The sequence below is a fragment of the Osmerus mordax genome, chromosome 5, assembly GCF_038355195.1.
Source record: "Osmerus mordax isolate fOsmMor3 chromosome 5, fOsmMor3.pri, whole genome shotgun sequence".
NCBI classification, from domain to species: domain Eukaryota; kingdom Metazoa; phylum Chordata; class Actinopteri; order Osmeriformes; family Osmeridae; genus Osmerus; species Osmerus mordax.
In genome coordinates this window covers 457885-482958 of record NC_090054.1, presented here as the reverse complement: position 1 = coordinate 482958, position 25074 = coordinate 457885, and the positions used below count along the sequence as shown (strand labels likewise).

The following is a 25074-nucleotide window of genomic DNA, read 5'->3' as shown; positions in this document are numbered from 1 at the left end:
TGCTTAGACTGAAGTTCTGTTTTTGAAAAATAAATAAATTGTTTTTCCTGACAACTAGCAATGTTAGCATTATTAGCAAGGGCCACATTAGGCCCATATTCGCGCCGCTCTAATTCTGTCATCATTTGACAGGGTTAGGGTTCATTTTGCACAGTACTTCAGAGTGATGTCATCCTGACGCCGGTTAGGTTAGAAAAATCTGAGTCTTCAGACAGTTTGGGCTTCTAATTAAAGTAATATAATTATACACAGCGATAATACAAGTATACACAGTGATCATACAAGTATATACTGCAAAAATACACAGCGATAATACAAGGATTCACATTAAATTCATAGTATAACCAAGAATAGTATTTTAAAAAGAAGCATGATGTATCTCCTTCATTACACTGGCTCAAGGATGCACCCAGTACTCAAACTTAACGGACTGTCAGGAAGGACCAGAAAACATTGCATTTTGTTGAGCACCGTGGCAGAAGAAGTCCTTGAATGAAAGTGTTCTTATGCTCAGCCAGAATCTAGTCTAGTGGGTGTGCAGGTTGTCCATAATGGCCCCCATTCTCCTCTCTGCCACCTCTTTGACAGAGTCAGTGCTGGCCCCGAAAACAGAGCCTGCACTCTTAATCTACGTATTTCTCCTTAACAATTTGTAGAATTGTCAAGACTTGGTGTAGACAGCTATAAACTGGTGTAGACTGATATTGACTGGTGTAGACTTGTATGCAAGGGTGTAGACTGATTGACTGGTCTAGATTGGTAAATACTGTAGATTGATTTACATTGGTTTACACACGTCTAGACTGATGTAGACTGGTGTACATTTACATTTAGTCATTTAGCAGACGCTCTTATCCAGAGCGACTTACAGTAAGTACAGGGACATTCCCCCGAGGCAAGTAGGGTGAAGTGCCTTGCCCAAGGACACAACGTCAGTTTTCGTGACCGGGAATCGAACTGGCAACCTTCGGATTACTAGCCCGACTCCCTCACCGCTCAGCCAACTGACTCCCTGACTGGTGTAGACAGCTTTAGACTGGTGTTGACTGGTCTTGACTGGTGTTGACTGGTGTAGACGGTCTGGACTCCTGTAGACTGGTGTAGACAGCTATAGACTGGTGTTGACTGGTCTTGACTGGTGTAAACTGGTCTGAACTCCTGGAGCCGAGTGCACCAGCTGGGCGTAAAAAAGTTGGTCTTAACTCCTACGTCGGTCTTAGCTACGTCCGACTTTGTGATTTGAATTTACACCAAGTGCACCAAGCTTGACAGACAATGGTCGTAGCTATGCCTGGTTTTAAGATGCGCGTCCTTGTGAAAATGCAAAAGCGTTGATCGTTGCCAAGCAACACATTTAAGAGCCTATCCAAAGCGCACTCTATAGCTAGCCTATCTGCCTTCAAAACAAGCCATGGATTAAAAAACAAAAAAAAACAAAAGGAAAATATATTTTAGTGATAGAGAAATTAGAAAACTTCTAGTTGTTTACTCAGAAAAGAAGCGTGCTCACGGGGATTTTATATATCACAAGGAATTTTATAATATCAACACAAACAAACAGAAACAATCAGCTTGGAAATCGATCACCAATAAAATTAACAGTGGATTTGTGCGATGACGGACAAATCTTTCTCGCCTTAATGCCCTTTCCATATGTTGCCTATAAACAAGACGCGCTGCATGTGCGATCAAACTGTTGTACATAATAATTACCATGTAGCCTATATTAGTCCGCTTTTCCAACTTACGCCTGCTCCCCACTAGGCGTAAAATGTACACCCAGGTGCTACTCTAACTGGTGTACTAGTCGTAACTTTAAGTTAGTCTTAACTTTCAGTTCTACGTCGGACGTAGCGTTACACCCAGGCGTACGCCCAGCTGGTGCACTCGGCTACTTTAGACTGGTCTAAACTGGTGTTGTCTGGTCTAGAATGGTTTTGAATGCTTTGAGGGAACCCGGGTTTGGTCACGCTCAGCCATAAGGTGTGGGCAGGTCGTAGCCAATAGCAACAGGCATTGTTCATCCAGTTAGTACGAGCAGTGTGCAGCCAGGCAGTGGGTGTGGTGTTGTGTGTGGGAGAAGTTCTGGCCTGGACTGGCCTGGAGTGTGTAGGTGTGGTCTAGGATGCCCCAGGGGAGCTGTGTGTGTGTGTGTGTATGTGGCTCATGGAAAGTGCAACACCTAAGGTGGGGACAGGCTGATGTCATGGCAACCACTCTGTACTTCTGTGTATATGTGTGAGGTGGGGAGGGTGTATGTGAGATGGGGAAGTGTGTGTGAGTGTGTGCACGTGTGTGAGGGTGTCTGTCCAACCCACCCAGTGTAATACCCTGTGAGGTCATCACTTAAAATGAGACTGGTTCTTTGTGTGGATTTTAAACATGGCCTCCTTCTCTTCCCCCTTTCCTAATCTTCCCCCTCCTCTCCTCATCCACCCTCCTCTCATCCTTACCCTCCTCCCCTCTGCTCCCCCTCCTACTTCCACCCTCCTTCCCTCTGCTCCCCTTCCTCCTTCCACTCTCCTTCCCTCTGCTCCCTCTCCACCTTCCCCCCTCCTCCCCTCTGCTCCCTCTCCTCCTTCCCCCCTCCTCCCCTCTGCTCCCCCTCCTCCTTCCCTCTGCTCCCCCTCCACCTTCCCCCCTCCTCCCCTCTGCTCCCCTTCCTCCTTCCCCCCTCCTCCCCTCTGCTCCCCCTCCTCCTTCCCTCTGCTCCCCCTCCACCTTCCCCCCTCCTCCCCTCTGCTCCCCCTCCACCTTCCCCCCTCCTTCCCTCTGCTCCATCTCCACCTTCCCCCCTCTGCTCCCCCTCCTCCTTCCCCCTCCTCCTCTGCTCCCCCTCCTCCTTCCCCCCTCCTCCCCTCTGCTCCCCCTCCACCTTCCCCCCTCCTTCCCTCTGCTCCATCTCCACCTTCCCCCCTCTGCTCCCTCTCCTCCTTCCCCCCTCCTTCCCTCTGCTCCATCTCCACCTTCCCTCCTCTGCTCCCCCTCCTCCTTCCCCCCTCCTCCCCTCTGCTCCCCTCTGCTCCCCCTCCACCTTCCCCCCTCCTTCCCTCTGCTCCATCTCCACCTTCCCCCCTCTGCTCCCTCTCCTCCTTCCCCCCTCCTCCCCTCTGCTCCCCCTCCTCCTTCCCCCCTCCTTCCCTCTGCTCCCTCTCCACCTTCCCCCCCCCCTCCCCTCTGCTCCCCTTCCTCCTTCCCCCTCCTCCCCTCTGCTCCCCCTCCTTCTTCCCCCCTCCTTCCCTCTGCTCCCTCTCCTCCTTCCCCCTCCTCCCCTCTGCTCCCTTGCTCCCTCTCCTCCTTCCCCCCTCCTCCCCTCTGCTCCCCCTCCTCCTTCCCCCCTCCTATCCTCTGCTCCCTCTCCTCCTTCCCCCCTCCTCCCCTCTGCTCCCTCTCCCCCTTCCCCCCTCCTCCCCTCTGCTCCCTCTCCTCCTTCCCCCCTCCTCTCCTCTGCTCCCCTTCCTCCTTCCACCCTCCTTCCCTCTGCTCCCTCTCCTCCTTCCCCCTCCTCTCCTCTCCTACTGCAGAGCTGCAGTACACCCTGACAGCAGATGCAGCGAGGCGCCAGAGGAGCCAGGCCTCCAGAGTGTACTTCTCCCAGGCTGGGTCCCAGATCAGCTCCTTGAGCCGGCTGCAGCATCTGAGCATCGACACACAGGATTGCCAGCAGTACACCGCCTACGTCAAGGTAAGAGACTCACCTGAGCTGAACACCTACCTGAGCCCCACACCTACCTGAGCCGTACACCTACCTGAGCTCTACACCTACCTGAGCCCTACTCCTACCTGAGCCCCACACCTACCTGAGCCCTACACCTACCTGAGCTGTACACCTATCTGAGCCCCACACCTACCTGAGCTGAACACCTACCTGAGCCCCACACCTACCTGAGCCCTACTCCTACCTGAGCCCCACACCTACCTGAGCCCCACACCTACCTGAGCCCTACTCCTACCTGAGCCCCACACCTAGCTGAGCCCTACACCTACCTGAGCCCCACACCTACCTGAGCCCTACACCTACCTGAGCCGTACACCTACCTGAGCCCCACACCTACCTGAGCTGTACACCTACCTGAACTGTACACCTACCTGAGTCCCACACCTACCTGAGCTGTACACCTACCTGAGTCCCACACCTACCTGAGCCCTACACCTACCTGAGCTGTACACCTACCTGAGCTGTACACCTACCAGAGCCCCACACCTACCTGAGCCCCATACCTATCTGAGCCCCACACCTACCTGAGCCCCATACCTACCTGAGCCCTACACCTACCTGAGCCCCATACCTATCTGAGCCCCACACCTACCTGAGCCCCATACTTATCTGAGCCCCACACCTACCTGAGCCCCATACTTATCTGAGCCCCACACCTACTTGAGCTGTACACCTCAGCTCCTGAGGTGTACAGCTCAGGTGTGGTGCCTCTTCCCTCTCTTACAGTGGCTGAGGTCAAAAGTGAACCCAGGGTCGGTCACAGATCATAAAACCTCTCTGTGCTTCATTAAAGAGTGTTTGTGTGTGGGTAGGGGATAATTTAGGACGGAACTGAAGGGAAAGACAAGGGAGGCGGGGGGGGGGGGACTTTGGGGGAGGTTAGGGGGGGGCTGGGTGGGAGGTTGAATGGGAGCTGGAGGAAAAGCCCCTCCTCAACCCCTCAACTCTCCTCACACTCTCTCCCTACACCTTAACTCGAACTCACCCCTCCTCACCCACTCACTCCACCTGGAGAGTGAGTGCAGTAAACTTGTCAGCCAGACACCAGTGTAGACAGTCACTCATGGAGGGTTAGAATGTGAAGTATGATAATGACTCCTAACCCCATCAGAAAAACCCATCAGTTTGTTAAACTTGACTTTGGGAGGGGAGGAGTCTCCCCCCCCCATTAGCCTGGCATCTTTCTTCTCCTCCCCTCTCCTCCCTTCACCCCCCCCCCTCATTAGCCTGGCATCTTTCCTCTCCTCCCCTCTCCCCTCCACCCCTCCCCCCCCATTATCCTGGCATCTTTCCTCTCCCCCCCTGTCCTCTCCTCCCCTCTCCCCTCCTACTCTCCTCTCCTTTTTTCTCCTCACCTCTCCTCTACTTTACTCTATTCTACTCTTTCCTCTACTCTCTGACAGATGGACCTGACAAACACAAAAAACAGTAACTAAGCTTGTTACCTCTAGTAGGCCTACCTACCTGCTACCCTGTATTATCACAGACCACAAAGTCAAGAGAAACCGTTCCTGTGTTTGTGTACAGCAACAGCTAGAATCCCTATAATCAGAGCAGACTAGGTCCTGGTCTGGGAGGGTAGACCCAGAGCCCATCATTTATCTGGCTCCAGTATCTCCCCCCCCCCCCTCCAGCTCTCCCACTCTGCTCTACAGGAATGCTAATGGAAACCAGCTGGTGCCTTCCCCAAACCTCCTCCCCATAACCCTCCCAGCCCCAGTCCCCTGCCCCCTAAGCCCCCAGAACCCTAACCTCCCAGCCCCCTAACATCCCAGTCCCCTAACCTCCCAGCCCCCTAACCTCCCAGCCCCGTAACCTCCCAGCCCCCTAACCTCCCAGTCCCCTAACCTCCCAGCCCCCTAACCTCCCAGCCCCGTAACCTCCCAGCCCCCTAACCTCCCAGTCCCCTAACCTCCCAGCCGCCTAACCTCCCAGCCCCCTAACCTCCAGGTCCCCTAACCTCCCAGCCCCCTAACCTCCCAGTCCCCTAACCTCCCAGCCCCCTAACCTCCCAGCCCCCTAACCTCCCAGCCCCCTAACCTCCCAGTCCCTTAACCTCCCAGTCCCCTAACCTCCCAGCCCCCTAATCCCCCAGTCCCCTAACCCCCCAGTCCCTTAACCTCCCAGTCCCCTAACCTCCCAGCCCCCTAACCTCCCAGCCCCCTAACCTCCCAGTCCCCTAACCTCCCAGCCCCATAACCTCCCAGCCCCCTAACTCCCCAGTCCCCAGCCCCCCTAGGGCTGAACAGCTAGTCTTTCATGTAGACCAGCTAATCTTTCAGTTAAACCAGCAAATCTTCTTGTAGACCAGCAAATCTTTCAGTTAAACCAGCAAATCTTCTTGTAGACCAGCAAATCTTTAATGTAGACCAGCAAATATTTTATGTAGATCAGAAAGTCTTTCTTGTAGACTAGCTAGTCTACTTGTAGATGGTGTTAGTGTGTATAGAGTGTTAGTGTGTGTAGAGTGTGTTAGTGTGTGTAGAGTGTGTTAGTGTTAGTGTGTATAGAGTGTGTTAGTGTGTGTAGAGAGTGTTAGTGTGTATAGAGAGTGTTAGTGTGTGTAGAGAGTGTTAGTGTGTATAGAGAGTGTTAGTGTGTGTAGAGAGTGTTAGTGTGTGTAGAGAGTGTTAGTGTGTAGAGAGTGTTAGAGTGTGTAGAGAGTGTTTGTGTGTGTAGAGTGTGTTAGTGTTAGTGTGTGTAGAGTGTGTTAGTGTGTGTAGAGTGTGTTAGTGTGTATAGAGAGTGTTAGTGTGTATAGAGAGTGTTAGTGTGTATAGAGAGTGTTAGTGTGTTAAACATGTTTGGGTTGGCTGGCTGCGCTGAGCAATGCTCCTGATTGTTTTTTTTTAGCTGAATAAAGGTCTTGACTACGCCTCCCATATCGGCGGGAAACATTGCCACTGCGATGAAGATTGAATGATTACACGCCAGGGGATGAGGAGGGAGTGTTGATGTGTGTAGTGTTAGTGTGTAGAGAGTGTTAGTGTGTGTAGAGAGTGTTAGTGTATATAGAGAGTGTTAGTGTGTGTAGAGAGTGTTAGTGTATAGAGAGTGTTAGTGTGTATAGAGAGTGTTAGTGTGTGTAGAGAGTGTTAGTGTATATAGAGAGTGTTGGTGTGTGTAGAGAGTGTTAGTGTGTGTAGAGAGTGTTAGTGTGTGTAGAGAGTGTTAGTGTGTGTAGAGAGTGATGGTGTGTGTAGAGAGTGTTAGTGTGTGTAGAGAGTGTTAGTGTGTGTAGAGAGTGTTAGTGTGTAGAGAGTGTTAGTGTGTAGAGAGTGTTAGAGTGTGTAGAGAGTGTTAGTGTGTGTAGAGAGTGTTAGTGTATAGAGAGTGTTAGTGTGTGTAGAGAGTGTTAGTGTGTGTAGAGAGTGTTAGTGTGTGTAGAGAGTGTTGGTGTGTGTAGAGAGCGTTGGTGTGTGTAGAGAGTGTTAGTGTGTGTAGAGAGTGTTAGTGTGTGTAGAGAGTGTTAGTGTGTGTAGAGAGTGTTAGTGTGTGTAGAGAGTGATGGTGTGTGTAGAGAGTGTTAGTGTGTGTAGAGAGTGTTAGTGTGTGTAGAGAGTGTTAGTGTGTAGAGAGTGTTAGTGTACAGAGAGTGTTAGTGTGTGTAGAGAGTGTTAGTGTGTGTAGAGAGTGTTAGTGTGTGTAGAGAGTGTTAGTGTGTGTAGAGAGTGTTAGTGTGTGTAGAGAGCGTTAGTGTGTAGAGGGCGTTAGTGTGTAGAGAGCGTTAGTGTGTAGAGAGCGTTAGTGTGTAGAGAGTGTTAGTGTGTATAGAGAGTGTGCTTATTTTATTGATGAAACGGCTAATTTGTAAATTTGCTCCGATTTTTGGATAACCTAGCTAGCATCGCAGTGCAGCGCCACCTACTCTTCTGGCGGTGAATTATTTTCAGCACCCACAGCCTACGGAGAACCATAAACAAAGTCTGTCCGTATCCGTCCGCCCGCCCATCCGTTAACGGGAGTCGGAGTAGTAATCCAATAGTGGAGAGTAGAGAGTGTTAGTGTGTGTAGAGAGTGTTAGTGTGTGTAGAGAGCGTTAGTGTGTAGAGAGTGTTAGTGTGTAGAGAGTGTTAGTGTGTGTAGAGTGTTGGTGTGTGTAGAGAGTGTTAGTGTGTGTAGAGAGTGTTAGTGTGTGTAGAGAGTGTTAGTGTGTAGAGAGTGTATAGAGAGTGTTAGTGTGTGTAGAGAGTGTTAGTGTGTGTAGAGAGCGTTAGTGTGTAGAGAGTGTTAGTGTGTAGAGAGTGTTAGTGTGTGTAGAGTGTTGGTGTGTGTAGAGTGTTAGTGTGTGTAGAGAGCGTTAGTGTGTAGAGAGTGTTAGTGTGTGTAGAGTGTTGGTGTGTGTAGAGAGTGTTAGTGTGTGTAGAGAGTGTTAGTGTGTGTAGAGAGTGTTAGTGTATATAGAGAGCGTTAGTGTGTAGAGAGTGTTAGTGTGTGTAGAGAGTGTTAGTGTGTAGAGAGTGTTAGTGTGTGTAGAGTGTTGGTGTGTGTAGAGAGTGTTAGTGTGTGTAGAGAGCGTTAGTGTGTAGAGAGTGTTAATGTGTGTAGAGTGTTGGTGTGTGTAGAGAGTGTTAGTGTGTGTAGAGAGTGTTAGTGTGTGTAGAGAGTGTTAGTGTGTATAGAGAGTGTTAGTGTGTATAGAGAGTGTTAGTGTGTGTAGAGAGTGTTAGTGTATATAGAGAGTGTTGGTGTGTGTAGAGAGTGTTAGTGTGTGTAGAGAGTGTTAGTGTATAGAGAGTGTTAGTGTGTATAGAGAGTGTTAGTGTGTGTAGAGAGTGTTAGTGTGTGTAGAGAGTGTTAGTGTGTGTAGAGAGTGTTAGTGTGTAGAGAGCGTTAGTGTGTAGAGAGTGTTAGTGTGTATAGAGAGTGTTAGTGTGTGTAGAGAGCGTTAGTGTGTAGAGAGTGTTAGTGTGTAGAGAGTGTTAGTGTGTGTAGAGTGTTGGTGTGTGTAGAGTGTTAGTGTGTGTAGAGAGCGTTAGTGTGTAGAGAGTGTTAGTGTGTGTAGAGTGTTGGTGTGTGTAGAGAGTGTTAGTGTGTGTAGAGAGTGTTAGTGTGTGTAGAGAGTGTTAGTGTATATAGAGAGCGTTAGTGTGTAGAGAGTGTTAGTGTGTGTAGAGAGTGTTAGTGTGTAGAGAGTGTTAGTGTGTGTAGAGTGTTGGTGTGTGTAGAGAGTGTTAGTGTGTGTAGAGAGCGTTAGTGTGTAGAGAGTGTTAGTGTGTGTAGAGTGTTGGTGTGTGTAGAGAGTGTTAGTGTGTGTAGAGAGTGTTAGTGTGTGTAGAGAGTGTTAGTGTGTATAGAGAGTGTTAGTGTGTATAGAGAGTGTTAGTGTGTGTAGAGAGTGTTAGTGTATATAGAGAGTGTTGGTGTGTGTAGAGAGTGTTAGTGTGTGTAGAGAGTGTTAGTGTATAGAGAGTGTTAGTGTGTATAGAGAGTGTTAGTGTGTGTAGAGAGTGTTAGTGTGTGTAGAGAGTGTTAGTGTGTGTAGAGAGTGTTAGTGTGTAGAGAGCGTTAGTGTGTAGAGAGTGTTAGTGTGTATAGAGAGTGTTAGTGTGTGTAGAGAGTGTTAGTGTGTGTAGAGAATGTTGGTGTGTGTAGAGAGTGTTAGTGTGTATAGAGAGTGTTGGTGTGTGTAGAGAGTGTTAGAGTGTGTAGAGAGTGTATAGAGAGTGTTAGTGTGTGTAGAGAGTGTTAGTGTGTAGAGAGTGTATAGAGAGTGTTAGTGTGTGTAGAGAGTGTTAGTGTGTGTAGAGAGTGTTAGTGTGTAGAGAGTGTTAGATTGTGTAGAGAGTGTTAGTGTGTGTAGAGAGTGTTAGAGTGTATACAGTCTCAGGTAGTCGTAATAGTAATTTAAAAGTAAGAACACAAGAATTTATCTGCCACACATGCACACACTCAGACACACGTACACACTGGCAGGGAAACATGTTACAGGGTGAACCCCAGAGAGCTGGGAGGGAGAGCCAGGTCCTCACCACTGAAGCTAGCCTGACACACAGGGTGCTTTGTCCACCCTCACACACACACTCTCTGTCACACACACACACTCTCTCTCACTCACACACACACTCTCTCTCACTCACACACATACTCTCAGACACACACTTTCACAAACTCTCTCGCACACACACTCTCTCTCTCTCTATCTCTCTCTCACTCTCACACACACACTTTCACTCTCTCTCTCTCTCTCTCTCTCTCTCTCTCTCTCTCTCTCTCACACGCACTCTCTCTCACACACACACTTTCACAAAGTCACTCACACTCTCTCTCTCTCTCTATCTCTCTCTCTCACACACACACTTTCACACACTCTCTCTCACACTCTCTCTCTCTCTCACACACATACTGTCACACACACATACTGTCACACACTCTTACACTATCTCCCACACACACATACGTTCACAAACTCTCTCGTACACACACTCTCTCTCACACACACACACACAAACACTCTCTCACACACACACACACTCTCTCTCACACACATACACACTCACACACACATTTTCACACACTCTCTCACACACACGCTCACACTCTCTCTCTCTCTCTCTCTCTCACACACACACATATTGTCACACACATTTACACTCACTTTCTCTTACACACACGCTCACATTCTCTCTCTCTCTCCCACACACACATACACATACTGTCAAACACATTCTTACACTATCTCTCACACACACGCTCTCACACTCTTTCACACACACACACTCTCACACACAGTCTAGCACACTCTCTCTCATACACACACTCTTACACACTAACACACTCACGCAGTGTCAAACATACCACATGAACACTCACACACAATTCTGCCGTCCTGTATTGTTTCCCCAGCACTTGGTTCATTAAACCCCGTCCAGGAAAGCTGATACAACGAGGCTATGACTGAAGTTAACCACAACACACACACATGCACATACACACTAATCATGACCAGCTGGCCTTTATTTAACTCCACCAGGGATGCAGCACCTATTTATACAGCTGAGCTGCATGGTAGCAGGAATACAGTGGAAACATTGAATGAATCCTGTTGTGTGTGAGTCGAACTTGTGAATATGCAGTAAGTAAAGGCCGAATTATACTACTCTGTTTTCCAAAAAACGGACACATGGGAACACCCTCGTCTACGTGGAACGCCCTCTATGAGCTCTCTGAGAGCCTTCGGAGAGCCCCGGAGAGCTCGACATGCACCTCCTGAATTTCATAACTATCCGTCGTAATTTCGTATAGTTACGGATACCCACTCGCCATTGCTGTAAGTTTTTACAATTCATATTTCAGCTAAACAGTACATGTAAATCAGCACCAGAATTAAATGTGACGAGAAATGGGCAGTGTAGTTGCAGAAAATGTGCTTATTTTATTGATGAAACGGCTAATTTGTAAATTTGCTCCGACTTTTCGATAACCTAGCTAGCATCGCAGTGCAGCGCCACCTACTCTTCTGGCGGTGAATTGTTTTCAGCACCCACAGCCTACGGAGAACCATAAACGAAGTCTGTCCGTATCCGTCCGCCCGCCCATCCGTTAACGGGAGTCGGAGTAGTAATCCAATAGTGGGATGGGTGTAGCTCAGTGGTGGAGAATTTGACTGCAGATTGAAAGGTCACAGGTTCAAATCCCTCTGTACATCACTTTGGTTAAAGGTGTCTACTAAATGGATGCATTACCAGCAGTATTAGCATTAGGATTAGCTGTCACAGGCAGCAGCTACGCAGGCTCACTACATTTTCAAGTATCTTGCCCAACACTGGATGTTAGCTACATAAACCTCAGATAGAGGGAGATGCAAGCTACACATGCTAAACCAAGGACAGGGAGATGCTAACTATGTTAAACCCAGGAGTGAGGGAGATGCTAGCTATGCTAGCTGGTTTTTACAAATCGTGGACTCTTTTAATTTAACTCAGTCTGTAACTGGCCCTACACATGATCGTGGCCATACTCTCGACCTTGTTCTATGTTTTGTTTTTCCTGTCTTAAATGTTGAGTTGGATGATATTTGTCTATCTGACCATACACCTGTGATTTTTAATGCATCACTCTCTTGTCCATTACCTAAGCCTCATATGCCTGGTCACTACATTCCGGCACTGGATCACTCGACTGCTGGGCAGTTTTCTGATGCCTTTACAGCTTCTCCATTTACCAGCCTTACAGGGACAACCTCCTCTCTGGGTACAGAAGAACTAGTTACTCTGTTTAACACCATAGTTACAGGTATTCTTGATACTGTTGCCCCACTCAAACTTAAGCGACCCAAAGTCAAAGCTTCTCCCTGGCTTAACAGTGAGACTCGTGCCCTTAGACAAAAGTGTACGAAAGCTGAGAGGAAATGTAAATAGATAAGTTGCAAGTGTCTTATGAGATACTGAGAGATTGCCTAGGATCCTATCAACGTTTTGTTAAAGCCTCTAAAGAAAAGCATTTTTCTGATATTAATGCTAAAAATGCAAATAGCCCCAAAACCTTGTTTAGTGCAATACACACTGCACTAAACCATGTTGTTGTCCTCCCTGATGTTACTCTTGAAGTTACAGAAAAATTATTGAGTTTCTTTATCAGCAAGGTTGACATTATTAGATCTCATATCACACTTCCTGATCATGAACCTGATTTAGTCCCTTGCCCTGCTTCTCTCCCTTGCTTTGAGCCTGTGTCCCTCTCTACATTGATGGACATAGTGTCACATATGAAGTCTACTTTCTCCCCTACAGACATAGTTCCCTCACGCCTTTTGAAAGAGGTGTTAGATACTGTTGGTCCAAGTCTTCTGTCTATAATCAATAGCTCTCTTATTAATGGAACTGTTCCTTCCAGTTTTAAACACGTTGTGGTTCAGCCTCTTATTAAAAAACCTAATCTAGACCCTACAGATCTTAAGAATTTTAGACCGATTTCTAAATTATTATTTATGTCCAAAATACTGTAGAAGGTGGTTCTTTCTCAGCTCTCTCCTTTTCTTAGTGAGAATGTTGTGTTGGACAACTTTCAGTCAGGTTTCAGAGCACACCATAGCACAGAAACAGCACTGCTTAAGGTACTGAATGATTTGTTGTTGTTCGGTGATTCTGGGAATTGTGCTGTTTTTACATTACTTAACCTCAGTGCTGCTTTTGATACTGTTGATCATTCTATCGTCCTGGATCGTCTCCAGCAATGGGTTGGGATCCAGGGTGTGGCTCTACAGTGGTTCCACTCTTATTTGACAGATCGAACCTTTTCTGTTAATATTGGAAATATTTCCTCCTCTTCGGCAGCGATTACATGTGGAGTACCTCAAGGTTCAATCCTGGGTCCAATTCTATTTTCTTTGTATATGCTCCCTCTGGGCTCCATTCTCCGTAAACATAATATACCATATCACTGTTATGCTGATGATACACAGTTATATTTACTGTTAAAACCAGGTGATACCAACTCTCTGGTGTCCCTGTTTGATTGCCTTAAAGACATCAAGTGCTGGATGGATAATAACTTTCTCCAACTTAATGAGAGTAAGACAGAGGTGATTCTGTTTGGTACCTCCAGATCGATTGATGATTTATCTAAAAAAAATGGGGCCCTTGTCCATCAATGTGCACTCCCATGCCAGAAATCTGGGTGTTATCTTTGATTCAGCACTAAAATTTGACAAACAAATTAATTATGTTATGGAGTCAGGTGGCTGAGCGGTGAGGGCATAGGGCTAGTAATCCGAAGGTTGCCAGTTCGATTCCCGGTCATGCCAACTGACGTTGTGTCCTTGGGCAAGGCACTTCACCCTACTTGCCTCGGGGGAATGTCCCTGTACTTACTGTAAGTCGCTCTGGATAAGAGTGTCTGCTAAATGACTAAATGTAAATGTAATGTTATCAAAGGTAGTTTCTTTCATTTAAGGACTATCGCAAAACTAAAATCTTTCCTCTCTTTCAAGGACTTGGAAATTGTTATTCATGCACTTATATCGTCTCAAATTGATTATTGTAATTCTCTGTATTATGGCATTTGTCAATCATCATCATCACGCCTGTTGCTTGTCCAGAATGCGGCTGCTAGAATGTTGACTGGTACCAGGAAGAGGGACCATATCTCCCCAATATTGGCCTTTCTTCACTGGTTGCCAGTCAAATATAGAATAGATTTTAAGGTGTTGTTACTTGTTTTTAAAGCTTTACATGGATTGGCTCCATTGTATATTTCAGATCTTCTTAGGCTGTATAACACTTACAGGCCCCTTAGATAATCAACCCAGCTTCTTTTAGCCAATCCACAGACTCGGTTAAAAACGAAAGGTGATCGTGCCTTTTCAGTTGTAGCCCCTACTCTGTGGAATAAACTGCCAATTTTTATCAGGTCATCCCCCACCACCGAGACATTTAAGTCTCGTCTTAAAACATAATTTTATTCTTTGTCTTTCGAGTCAGTTTAGGGTCACTTGTGCTTACTGTAATTGTGTTGTTTGTCTGTTGTTCTTATTTATTGTTGTTTTGCCCTATTTGAAGATTTTGTACAGCACTTTGGTCAGCATTGGCTTTTTTAAATGTGCTCTATAAATAAAACTGACTTGACTTGCTATAAACCCAGGACAGGGAGATGCTAGCTATGCTACACTCAGGACAGGGAGATGCTAGCTATGTTAAACCCAGGAGAGAGGGAGATGCTAGCTAAATTAAACACAGGAGAGAGGGAGATGCTAGCTATGCATGCTAGCTACTCATGCTAAACCCAGGATGGAGGGAAATATCTCTTCCCATCTTCCTCCCTCCCTCTCCCTCCTTTTATCTTGTTCAGACTATCTCCCACTCACTCCTTCCGCCCTCTCCCTTCCTTCACCCCCTCCTCCTCCCCCTGTTTCTTATCTCCAGACTGTCCCTCAAGTGTTTGTGGAAGTGTAACTGCAGCTATTACAACCGCAGACAGATATTCTGGTTCCTGTTCATGAGCGCGGTGCCTCTTCCTGGAGCCAACACACTCTTCAGTGCATGGGTACTTCTGTAGCAGAGCCTGGCTCATGTGTGTTTAAGTGTGTTATCTGGGAGCAGGAATAACACTCCCAGGTTCCACCACCACACCAAGGACAGGATGCATGTGTGTGTGTGTCGGCCCCGTTCCCCAGGTCTACTGACCACACCAAGGACAGGAAGCATCTGCTGTCCAAATCAGGATGGACTGATGCCACACACATTCATATGCACACTTACACACACATGCAGGCACACACACGGACATGTCCAACACCATCTATGCTCCACACTTCTGCAGACATTTGTTGGATCCAGAGTGAATCACCTTGCCAATAAGAAACAAAACTAATCTTTCAGCCCCAAAACGCCTCAGGCCCTTTAAAAATAACGTCTTCCTCCAATCAGATGTTCAACTGGGACTCAAACAATTCCTATTTATGTTCAGTGAGGCAGTAATCAGGATGTCACTTGAGACTTTTGTTGTTGGGTCCAAATAGCAACATCTTATGTCTCTTAGAAGGTTCTGGTGTTATGGTTTCTATGGTCACAAGCTTGGTTCTGGTGTTGTGGTTCTGATATTGTGGTTAGAAGCTTGGTTGTGGGTTTGTGGTACGGATCAGGGTTGTAAGTAAGAACTATGCTTGTTGATCCAGTGAAGCACCACCCCCTCCAGGTCAATTTTTCCTTTCAATGGGCTGGGCTGGGCCGGGCTGGATTTGGCTGGGAATAAAGTTTACAATGCCAATTCTATTAATACCTTTCCTCAGACAGGTCAGAGTTTACACAGTCAGTTGTCTCCTTGTTTAAAAGTGAGGCAAGATGAACTGTGGCTGTGATCTCATGGTACAGTACGATACGTTGTGTGTGGATCTATCTAAGGCTCCCAGCTGTCTTTGTTAGTGTGAAGTTTCAAGCTTTAGATTTAGAACTTGCTGATCTTTCCCTCCCTCCGTCCCTCTCTCCATTCCTCACCCATCAAGCCTCTACCTTAAAAGGCTCTGCTCTAAATACAGTTTTTCTGGACCTCCAGATTTGTTTAGGACTTTTTTAGGCCCCTTTGTCAGGGAGTTGATTCTGTCACAGAGCATATTGTGTCAGGGGCTAGTAAGGGGAGGAGCATGCAAGGAGGGAGCATTAAGTGGGGGGAGGAGCCCACAAGGAGGGGGGGGGGCAGTAGGGGGAGGAGTCAGCAGGGGAGGAGGAGTCAGCAGTGGGAGCAGGAGCCAGTAGGGGGAGGAGCCAGTAGGGGAGGAGGAGTCAGCAGGGGAGGAGTCAGCAGGGGGAGCAGAAGCCAACAGAGGTTAGTTACTGCTTGGTTACACATCCACCCTTATGCAGATCTGAAGGTGTAAACTTGGACGTAAACATTGTGATGAATTTCTCTATGGCCACACTGTCATGCGGCTCTCTTTTCTCCCTTCTCTCTCTCCCAGAAGAACAACTGATGAGTGCATGTGTATGAGCAAGTGTTTCAGTAGTTTCTCCCTAGACGGCCTCATAGTCCCCCCTTCTCCTCTGCTCTTCTCCTCCCCATTTCTCCTCCCCTCTTCCCTCCTGTCCTCCCCCACTCTCCCCTTGTATTCCTTGTATTACTCGACTCTGAGACTGTTGACTGAAATGGAGTTCACCCTGATATAATTTAACCCTGACCCTAATGCTGAGACACTCAGGCCCTTACAAGCATATCTAGCACAATGCACTCCTTCCTCCCCCATCCTGTCTTTCCTTTCCCCCCTCCTACCCCATCCACCTCCTGCCTCCCACATCCTCCCTTTTCATCTCCCTCCTTCTCCCCAATCGTCCTCCACCCCCTGTCCGTCCTTCCTCTCCTCCTCTTCTCTTCTCCCCTCCTCTCCTCCCCCCTCCTCCCCCTTCCTCCCCCCTCCTCCTTTCCCATAACCCTTCTCCCCCCCTTTCTCCATCTCCCCCTTTTTCCTTGCCACCCAGACCCTCCTCCCCTCTCCTCTTCCTCAGGAGATAAAGCAAGGAGGGGAGGGATAATTCTCCAGTCAATAGTGTCTCAGCTGAGCAGCCTGAATAGCCCTGTGTTTGGGAAGGAGGTGACATGGTCTCTCTCACACACATTCTGTTCTACACCCCACACTCACACACACTTGGTTCATCACACACACAACCCTCCGGACCAAGCACATGTTTAATAAAATTGCTAATGGCTCAGCTCATTCTCAAGTAGGATAGAACACAAACACACACACACAGACAACAATGTATGTTTTGTAACAACAATGTTATCTGTGTCCCTCTACTCACATGGCCTTAAGAACAGAAAACAGCTGGACTGGAGACTGGGAACTGGAGCTGAGGCTGCAAGGTTTGAGTTTAGCTGGGGCTGGGAGGTTACAAACTGAGGCTTTTAGCTTGAATTGGAAGTCAGGTTTAGGGAAATGTGACTTGATGGCCGGATATCTGGCTAGTAATATGATTTGTGGCTGGATGTCTAGCTAGTAATGTGACTTGATGGCTGTATGTCTGGCTAGTAATATAACTTGTTGGATAGATGTCTGGCTAGTAATGTGACTTGATGGCTGTATGTCTGGCTAGTAATATAACTTGTTGGCTGGATGTCGGGCTAGTTATGTGACTTGATGGAGGGCTGTGGAGTAGTATTCCTATGGACTTAAGTTTCTGTCAAGTCATCTCCTGCCATACATCAACTTCCTGCCAAAACTTCCAATGTTACTGGGCAGCACATGCAGGATGTAATTGCTGTGTGTGTGGCCTGGTGTGCTCACACACACACACACACACACACACACAAACATGCACATAATAGACACAGGCACACACATTGAGGAAAGGGATGGGTGGAGGAACAAAAGGAAAAGTATGATAAAATAGCAGATAAGGAAAGAGTTGGTGGTAGAGGGAGGGAAAGACAGTGAAAGGGATGGAGAGACAGAGTAGGAGAGAGGGAAAGAAACATATAGAGGGGGAGAGACATATAGAGGGGGAGAGAGTTAAGAGAGAGAAAGAGTGAGAGAAAGACACAGAAAGGAAGAGAGACAGACAGACTGAGAGAAAGAGACAGAGTGAATGACAGAGTGACAGAGTCAGAGTGAGAGACAGAGTGAGAGACAGAGTGACAGAGTCAGAGTGAGAGACAGAGTGAGATAAAGAGTGAGATAAAGAGTGAGAGACAGAGTGAGAGACAGACAGAATGAGAGAAAGAGACAGAGTGAGAGACAGAGTGAGAGACAGAGTGAGAGACAGAGTGAGAGACAGAGTGAGAGACAGAGTGAGAGACAGACAGAATGAAATTAAAGGAGCAGGAGGCCCAGTGACCACAGGAAAGACCCGCATGTTTACATTTGGGGTTTGGCTTCATGTTGGCAGACATTAAGTGGGCAGAGACAAACGGCTGAGAGTGTGTGTGTGTGTAAGTGTGTGCATGCGTTACTGTAAGTATTGTAAGTTTTATACCCTACATGTTGTATAAGCTAATGACGCCATCTGGCAGCTGTTTAGCAACACAGACAGTTTCTACGTTTTTTACTGGCAGGCTACTTTTACAGCCAATAATGTTCCATCACTCCTGTTCCAGCCAACCTACAGCGAGATGGGCTTCCCTGCTTGGCTTATCTTGTGAAACCATCAAACATGAGCTGGAGGAAAGCACAGAAGCTCATGGGAGAGGAGAGGGTTAGCTGGGAGGGTTCGCTGGGAGGGGAGGGGAAGAGAGGGGACGGTTAGCTGGGAGGAGAGGGGACGGTTAGCTGGGAGGGTTCGCTGGGAGGGGAGGGGAAGAGAGGGGACGGTTAGCTGGAAGGAGAGGGGACGGTTAGCTGAGAGGGGAGGGTTAGCTGGGACGGGAGGGGAGGGGAGGGTTAGCTGGAAGGGGAGGGTTAGCTGGGAGGGGAGGGGAGAGGAAGGGAAGGTAGGGTTAGCTGGGAGGGGAGGGTTAGCTGGGAGGGGAGGGGAGGAGAGGGGACGGTTAGCTGGGAAGGGAGGAGAGGGTTAGCTCAGAGGGGAGGAGAGGGTTAGCTGGGAGGGGAGGGTTAGCTGGAAGGGGAGGAGAGGGGAGGGTTAGCTGGGAGGGGAGGAGAGGGGAGGGTTAGCTGGGAGGGGAGGGGAGGAGAGGGGACGGTTATCTGGGAGGGGAGGGGAGGGTTAGCTGGGAGGGGAGGGGAGGGGAGGAGAGGGTTAGCTGGGAGGGGAGGAGAGGGAAGGGTTAGCTGGGAGGGGAGGGGAGGGTTAGCTGGGAGGGGAGGGTTAGCTGGGAGGGGAGGGGAGGAGAGGGGACGGTTAGCTGGGAGGGGAAGGGAGGAGAGGGGAGGGCTAGCTGGGAGGGGAGGAGAGGGGAGGGTTAGCTGAGAGGGGAGGAGAGGGGATGGTTAGCTGGGAGGGGAGGAGAGGGTTAGCTGGGAGGGGAGGGTTAGCTGGAAGGGGAGGGGAGGGGACGGTTAGCTGGGAGGGGAGGAGAGGGGAGGGTTAGCTGGGAGGGGAGGAGAGGAGAGGGGACGGTTATCTGGGAGGGGAGGGTTAGCTGGGAGGGGAGGAGAGGAGAGGGTTCGCTGGGAGGGGAGGGGAGGGGAAGAGAGGGGACGGTTAGCTGGGAGGAGAGGGGACAGTTAGCTGGGAGGGGAGGAGAGGGGAGGGTTAGCTGGGAGGGGAGGGTTAGCTGGGAGGGGAGGGGAGAGGAAGGGAAGGGAAGGTAGGGTTATCTGGGAGGGGAGGGTTAGCTGAAGCTAGGATCTAGGATCAGAAGAATGCTCTGGGTTATTGTTGTTCTACTGTTAACCTGGACCAACTACTCTCTGCTTTGCCTAAGGGCACTGAAAGCAACACTTAGCAGTACATATCTTCTGGGATACCTCCAAATTTGTCCCTGCTCTGCATGATGTATTTAAGATCCTGTTGTACCACGGTCACTCACTTCCTCTGCCACCCAACACCATGTACTGTACATCGCTTTTGATGCAAGCATCTGCTAAATGAATGTCAATGTAAAGTCGGACTGCCACACTTAAGATAATGTTTCATGTTAAACTGAATCTCACCTCACTTTTCATCAGCAAAAGAACATAGATACAGTATAATATGAAACAAGAAACATCTACTTTAAATTTAAAGATGCTGTAAAGCAAATTCCATGATTTGCTTCTCAGTACATTATATACGTGTGAAATGAGTTCCTGAAAGCATGTGCAAAGCACGAAAATGTCGCACTGAAATGTGGAGTTAGACCATCGAACAGTTTTTCTCCCGTTTTCAGCTCAGGTTTTGTATAGGCGGGTCAAAAACCCAACTTATATTCGTCACAGCGACCTATCTACGTCAGATCACAGACGTTTGCATTCTGTTAGTCAGCTGGTACGATGCAAAGACAAAGTAATTAACACATAAAACACTCAGAGACTGCAGGTAGGTCTGCTCTGATATCTGCAATTGATAGCTAGTGTTGCTGTTGTTGATAAATTCAAGGGGGCGGAGCTTCAGCTCCTTCAGGCAACACGCCCCCCCAGTCTCAAGCAGAGAAGACTGCTGATTTTCTCACGATTTCAAAGCCTAATTTTTGAAATTGGATGGGTAGTTAACAACACATTTTTATGTGGTGTGATGAACTTAAAATTAATTTTCATAGGTACTAGGTACTTTTAGGAGAACTGTAACTTAATCCTCCGAAAACAATGTGAGCTGGCGTTTGCAAGGATAGATGTGAACGTATAAACACTGTGTGTCTGCAGAAGGATGTGAAGGATGTGTTCACGGCCATCAGCTTTGAGGTGGCGTACAGTCTGGGCCCACACATGCTTGACCCTAACCCTAACCCCGACCTCCCACCCCTGACCCCTGTCCTGCGCTGGAGGAAGGGAGACAAGATGGCAGCACACAACAAGGTGAGATCTTGGCTCTAGGCTGACGTGAGGGATGAAGAAGTGGAAGGGGGGATGGAGGGAAGGATGAAGGGAGGGAGAGGGTTAGGAATGAATGAAGGGAGTTCACTATAAAGGGGACAGTGAATGAGTGAACGAGAGCAGACAGTGAATGAGTGAACGAGAGCGGACAGTGAATGTGTGAACGAGAACGGACAATGAATGAGGGAACGATAGGGGACAGTGAATGAGTGAACGAGAGGGGACAGTGAATGAGTGAACGAGAGGGGACAATGTATGAGTGAACGAGAGCGGACAGTGAATGTGTGAACGAGAGGGGACAATGAATGAGTGAACGAGAGCGGACAGTGAATGTGTGAACGAGAGCGGACAGTGAATGAGTGAACGAGAGCGGACAGTGAATGTGTGAACGAGAGGGGACAGTGAATGAGTGAACGAGAGGGGACAGTGAATGAGTGAACGAGAGGGGACAGTGAATGAGTGAACGAGAGCGGACAGTGAATGAGTGAACGAGAGGGGACAGTGAATGAGTGAACGAGAGGGGACAGTGAATGAGTGAACGAGAGCGGATAGTGAATGAGTGAACGAGAGCGGACAGTGAATGAGTGAACGAGAGCGGACAGTGAATGAGTGAACGAGTTAGCGGTTTCAGACACAGCCTGTGACAACACAGCTCCCTGTCACTGTGACCTTGTTAGGGTTAGGACCATCCTCTGACCGTAACCCTGTCACTGTGACCCTAACCCTCTCACTGCGACCCTAACCCTGTCACTATGACCCTAACCCTCTCACTGCGACCCTAACCCTGTCACTGTGACCCTCACCCTGTTTATATGATCATCCGCTCTCTAAATATTGTCTCTCTTTATCTCTTAAAACTCTCTCTCACTCCATCTCTCTCCCCCTTCTCTCATTTTCTCTTAACCTCTCTCCTTCTCTTTCTCTCCCCTCCAGACGTGGTTTGAGAAGAACTGTGTGTCTGAAGACTGTGCTGCTGACCTGGGGATGCATGGAAAGTTGCTGCTTTCTGGGTAAAAACCTACTTTAGATTCTTGATCCTCTCTTCCTCCAGCCAAGACTCCTCTCTCTCTCTCTCCTGGCCTCCGACCTTCCTCAGAGGAAGTGACATCATAGCTGTGCAGAGGGGGTTTGGTCGTGTGACGTGCTTGGCTGCCAGCCTGTGTTTTCCATCTACAGCTAGTTTGTGTGTGTCTGTTTGGGTGTGTCTGTGTGTGTCTTGCAGAGTGAACGTTTGGAAACAAAAGCGTCCAGTTTGACAAGCAGTAAAACAGCAGTGTTCTCACTGTTCCCTTCTGGAACATAAGAACTGTAAAAAGAATGACTGAAGGCTATTCATGTAAATAGATACTTATCCAAATAAATAATTTGATTATTAAAGGTACAGTACTGTACTGTCGGAACTAGTTCAACAGAAAATGTAGAATATGTATAAAGTAGATGTAGCAGATATGTAGCAGATATGTTGAGTAGTCTCTAGTGCCACATCTGACCTCTCCCCCTCTCTTTACCCTACTTCCTCCTCCTCAAACTCCCCCTACCTCCTCCTCCCCCTATCCTCCCTGCACCTCCTCCCTCCAGACTCCACAGTAAACCCTACCTGGCTCTGGGAGGAGTAAGGAACGTTTCTCTGAACCTGACCATCTCCAACGCAGGAGACGACGCCTACGACACCAACATCTACCTCAACTTCTCCTCAGAAGTCTTCTACATAAACTACTGGCAGAAGGTCAGTTAACTACTTCTCCTCTCCTGGTCTGTTAGCATCTCTCCTTTCCTGGTCTGTATGGTAGCAATCTCTCCTCTCCTGGGGCCTCATGTATAAACGTTGCGTACGCACGAAAAGCTTGCGTACGCTGGTTTTCACACACACAGTGTGATGTTTAAAATTAACTTGACGTGAGAATGTGCGGACCGTCCGCAAAGTCTGTCTGGCTCTGTAACGTGGCGAATTCTAACTGAAAAGTGCCAAAACTCACCAAACATTACAAAATAACGTTTCCACTACAGTTACTGTCATACGTCTATGACGTTGACTATTCAAAAAACATAAAAATAAAAGTTTGATCATTAATGTGCATGATCACATCAAAACCCAAACGGGAAATGCTACTGTTTAATCCGCCACCACTCAATAACTTCTGTTAAATTTGAGGGTGTCAAACATTTACATTTACATTTAGTCATTTAGCAGACGCTCTTATCCAGAGCGACTTACAGTAAGTACAGGGACATTCCCCCCGAGGCAAGTAGGGTGAAGTGCCTTGCCCAAGGACACAACTTCATTTGGCACGGCCAGGAATCGAACTGGCAACCTTCAGATTACTAGCCCGACTCCCTCACCGCTCAGCCACCTGACTCCCACTCCTGTCAAACGAACGACAAAATCACTCAGGAAATGCATGTCACGCTAACCCTATAGCTGCCATGCTGTTACTATGCGCCACCACTCGTTTCTGAATTTCAAGTTCTACATCGGACCATTTCTTCTTAATTTCTGCCATGGTCCGGTTTTCTGAATCCACAGCATTTACGGCATTTATTATTTACCTATAATAATAATAATAATAATTGTATTTGTAGTGCACTTTATATTTAGCTAAATCTCAAAGTGCTACAGGTTAAAAACAAGAAAGGGCGCACAGTGACAGTTTTCCACTCCGCCGACTTTCTTTTGTTGCTAATACCTGATGACAGGCCGCCAAACAAGACACATTTTCTCGCCTCCACCTCTGTTGTTAAAACCTTGATCTCACAGTCTGTGAAATTGTTCTTTTTTAGGTGTTTTGCCATTTTAATTCAGACAAAGAAATAACCTCAGGAGCGCATTTATAGGCCATCTGCATATTCATTTATGGGAGGAGGCAAGGCGGGGTCAGTGGCTCGTTCACGTGCCGTGCGGTCAATCTCACGTTGATTTATAACGGAAAGGTGCTTAGGACCTGGCGTACGACCGGATTTATGCATGTGAATATTTCTGTGCGTAGGTACTTTTCAAGTTTTGGCCGTACGCCTACTTCTGGTATGAAAGCTGCGCCATCTTTTATACATGAGGCCCCTGGTCTGTACGGTAGCATCTCTCCTCTCCTGGTCTGTTAGCATCTCTCCTTTCCTGGTCTGTATGGTAGCATCTCTCCTCTCCTGGTCTGTATGGTAGCATCTCTCCTCTCCTGGTCTGTATGGTAGCATCTCTCCTCTCCTGGTTTGTATGGTAGCATCTCTCCTCTCCTCTCCTGGTCTGTATGGTAGCACCTCTCCTCTCCTGGTCCGTATGGTAGCATCTCTCCTCTCCTGGTCTGTATGATAGCATCTCCTCCTGGTCTGTATGGTAGCATCTCTCCTCTCCTGGTCTGTTAGCATCTCTCCTTTCCTGGTCTGTATGGTAGCATCTCTCCTCTCCTGGTCTGTATGGTAGCATCTCTCCTCTCCTGGTCTGTATGGTAGCATCTCTCCTCTCCTGGTCTGTATGGTAGCATCTCTCCTCTCCTGGTCTGTATGGTAGCATCTCTCCTTTCCTGGTCTGTATGTTAGCATCTCTCCACTCCTCTCCTCCTCTCCTCCTCTCCTGTCTGCTAGCATCTCTACTTGTGATTAGCACACATACGCACACATACGCATGGAACATGAACCATGCACTTCATTCAGATCCCTTGTCTTCAAACTCCTTCTTTCCTAACACCAGCACCCAACACTAGATATACTCCCAAACTCCTGTCCTAACACCAGCACCCAACATTAGATACACTCCCAGAAAAGGGAATGTGTTTCCAATGTGGTGCCTGTCTGTCTGTCTGTCTGTCTCAACATGTTTCAGGTTGTAGGTTTTAGGTTCTGCAGCTGATTGGTAAAACTGAGCTTAGAGGAATATACTTTGTGACCGACTAGCTTTAAAAAACTTCACTAAAGCACAAACTTCACCAAAGACCTGGATATGTAACTAGAATCTGGTTTTCGATTGTTTTGGTAGGGTGAGTGTTGTTTTAACCCTGGCAACCCTGACAACGCTCCTGTTGTTAAGGACCTGAGAACAGGGTGTGGTAGAAAATGACAGGAAAGGAGGAATATAAAAATGAGGAAGAGAGTACAGACAGTGTTCTCCCCCGGCGCTGGTCGTTAGGTTGGAGGTGTGTTGATGCTACAGGGTCAACCTTAAACCTACAGACACACACCCATACACACACACGCACACACACACTAACACACATACACCCACATACACACATATACACACACACATAAACGCACACACGCCCACACACACACATACCTACATGCATACATACACACAAACCCACCCACAGACACACATACACACACTCATACATGCACATATATACACACACCTGTACACACATCTCTCCCTCCTAGTTCACATCTGTCCTTCCTGGTTCACATCTCTCCCTCCTGGTTCACATCTCTCCCTCCTAGTTCACATCTGTCCTTCCTGGTTCACATCTCTCCATCCTGGTTCACATATCCTCCTGGTTCACATCTCTCCCTCCTGGTTCACATCTCTCCCTCC

The 25074-nt window shown here is 47.9% G+C and overlaps 1 protein-coding gene across 1 annotated transcript in view; it reads left to right on the top strand.

Annotated features, from left to right (window-relative positions):
• The window catches only part of itga9 (integrin, alpha 9), a 100321-nt gene that overhangs the window by 54113 nt on the left and 21134 nt on the right, over positions 1 to 25074 (top strand). Inside the window, exons 15-18 of the mRNA XM_067235957.1 lie at positions 3525 to 3685; positions 20385 to 20537; positions 21489 to 21565; positions 22134 to 22281. Of these exons, the coding sequence (XP_067092058.1) occupies positions 3525 to 3685; positions 20385 to 20537; positions 21489 to 21565; positions 22134 to 22281 (539 nt within the window). The remainder of the gene's footprint in view (positions 1 to 3524; positions 3686 to 20384; positions 20538 to 21488; positions 21566 to 22133; positions 22282 to 25074) is intronic.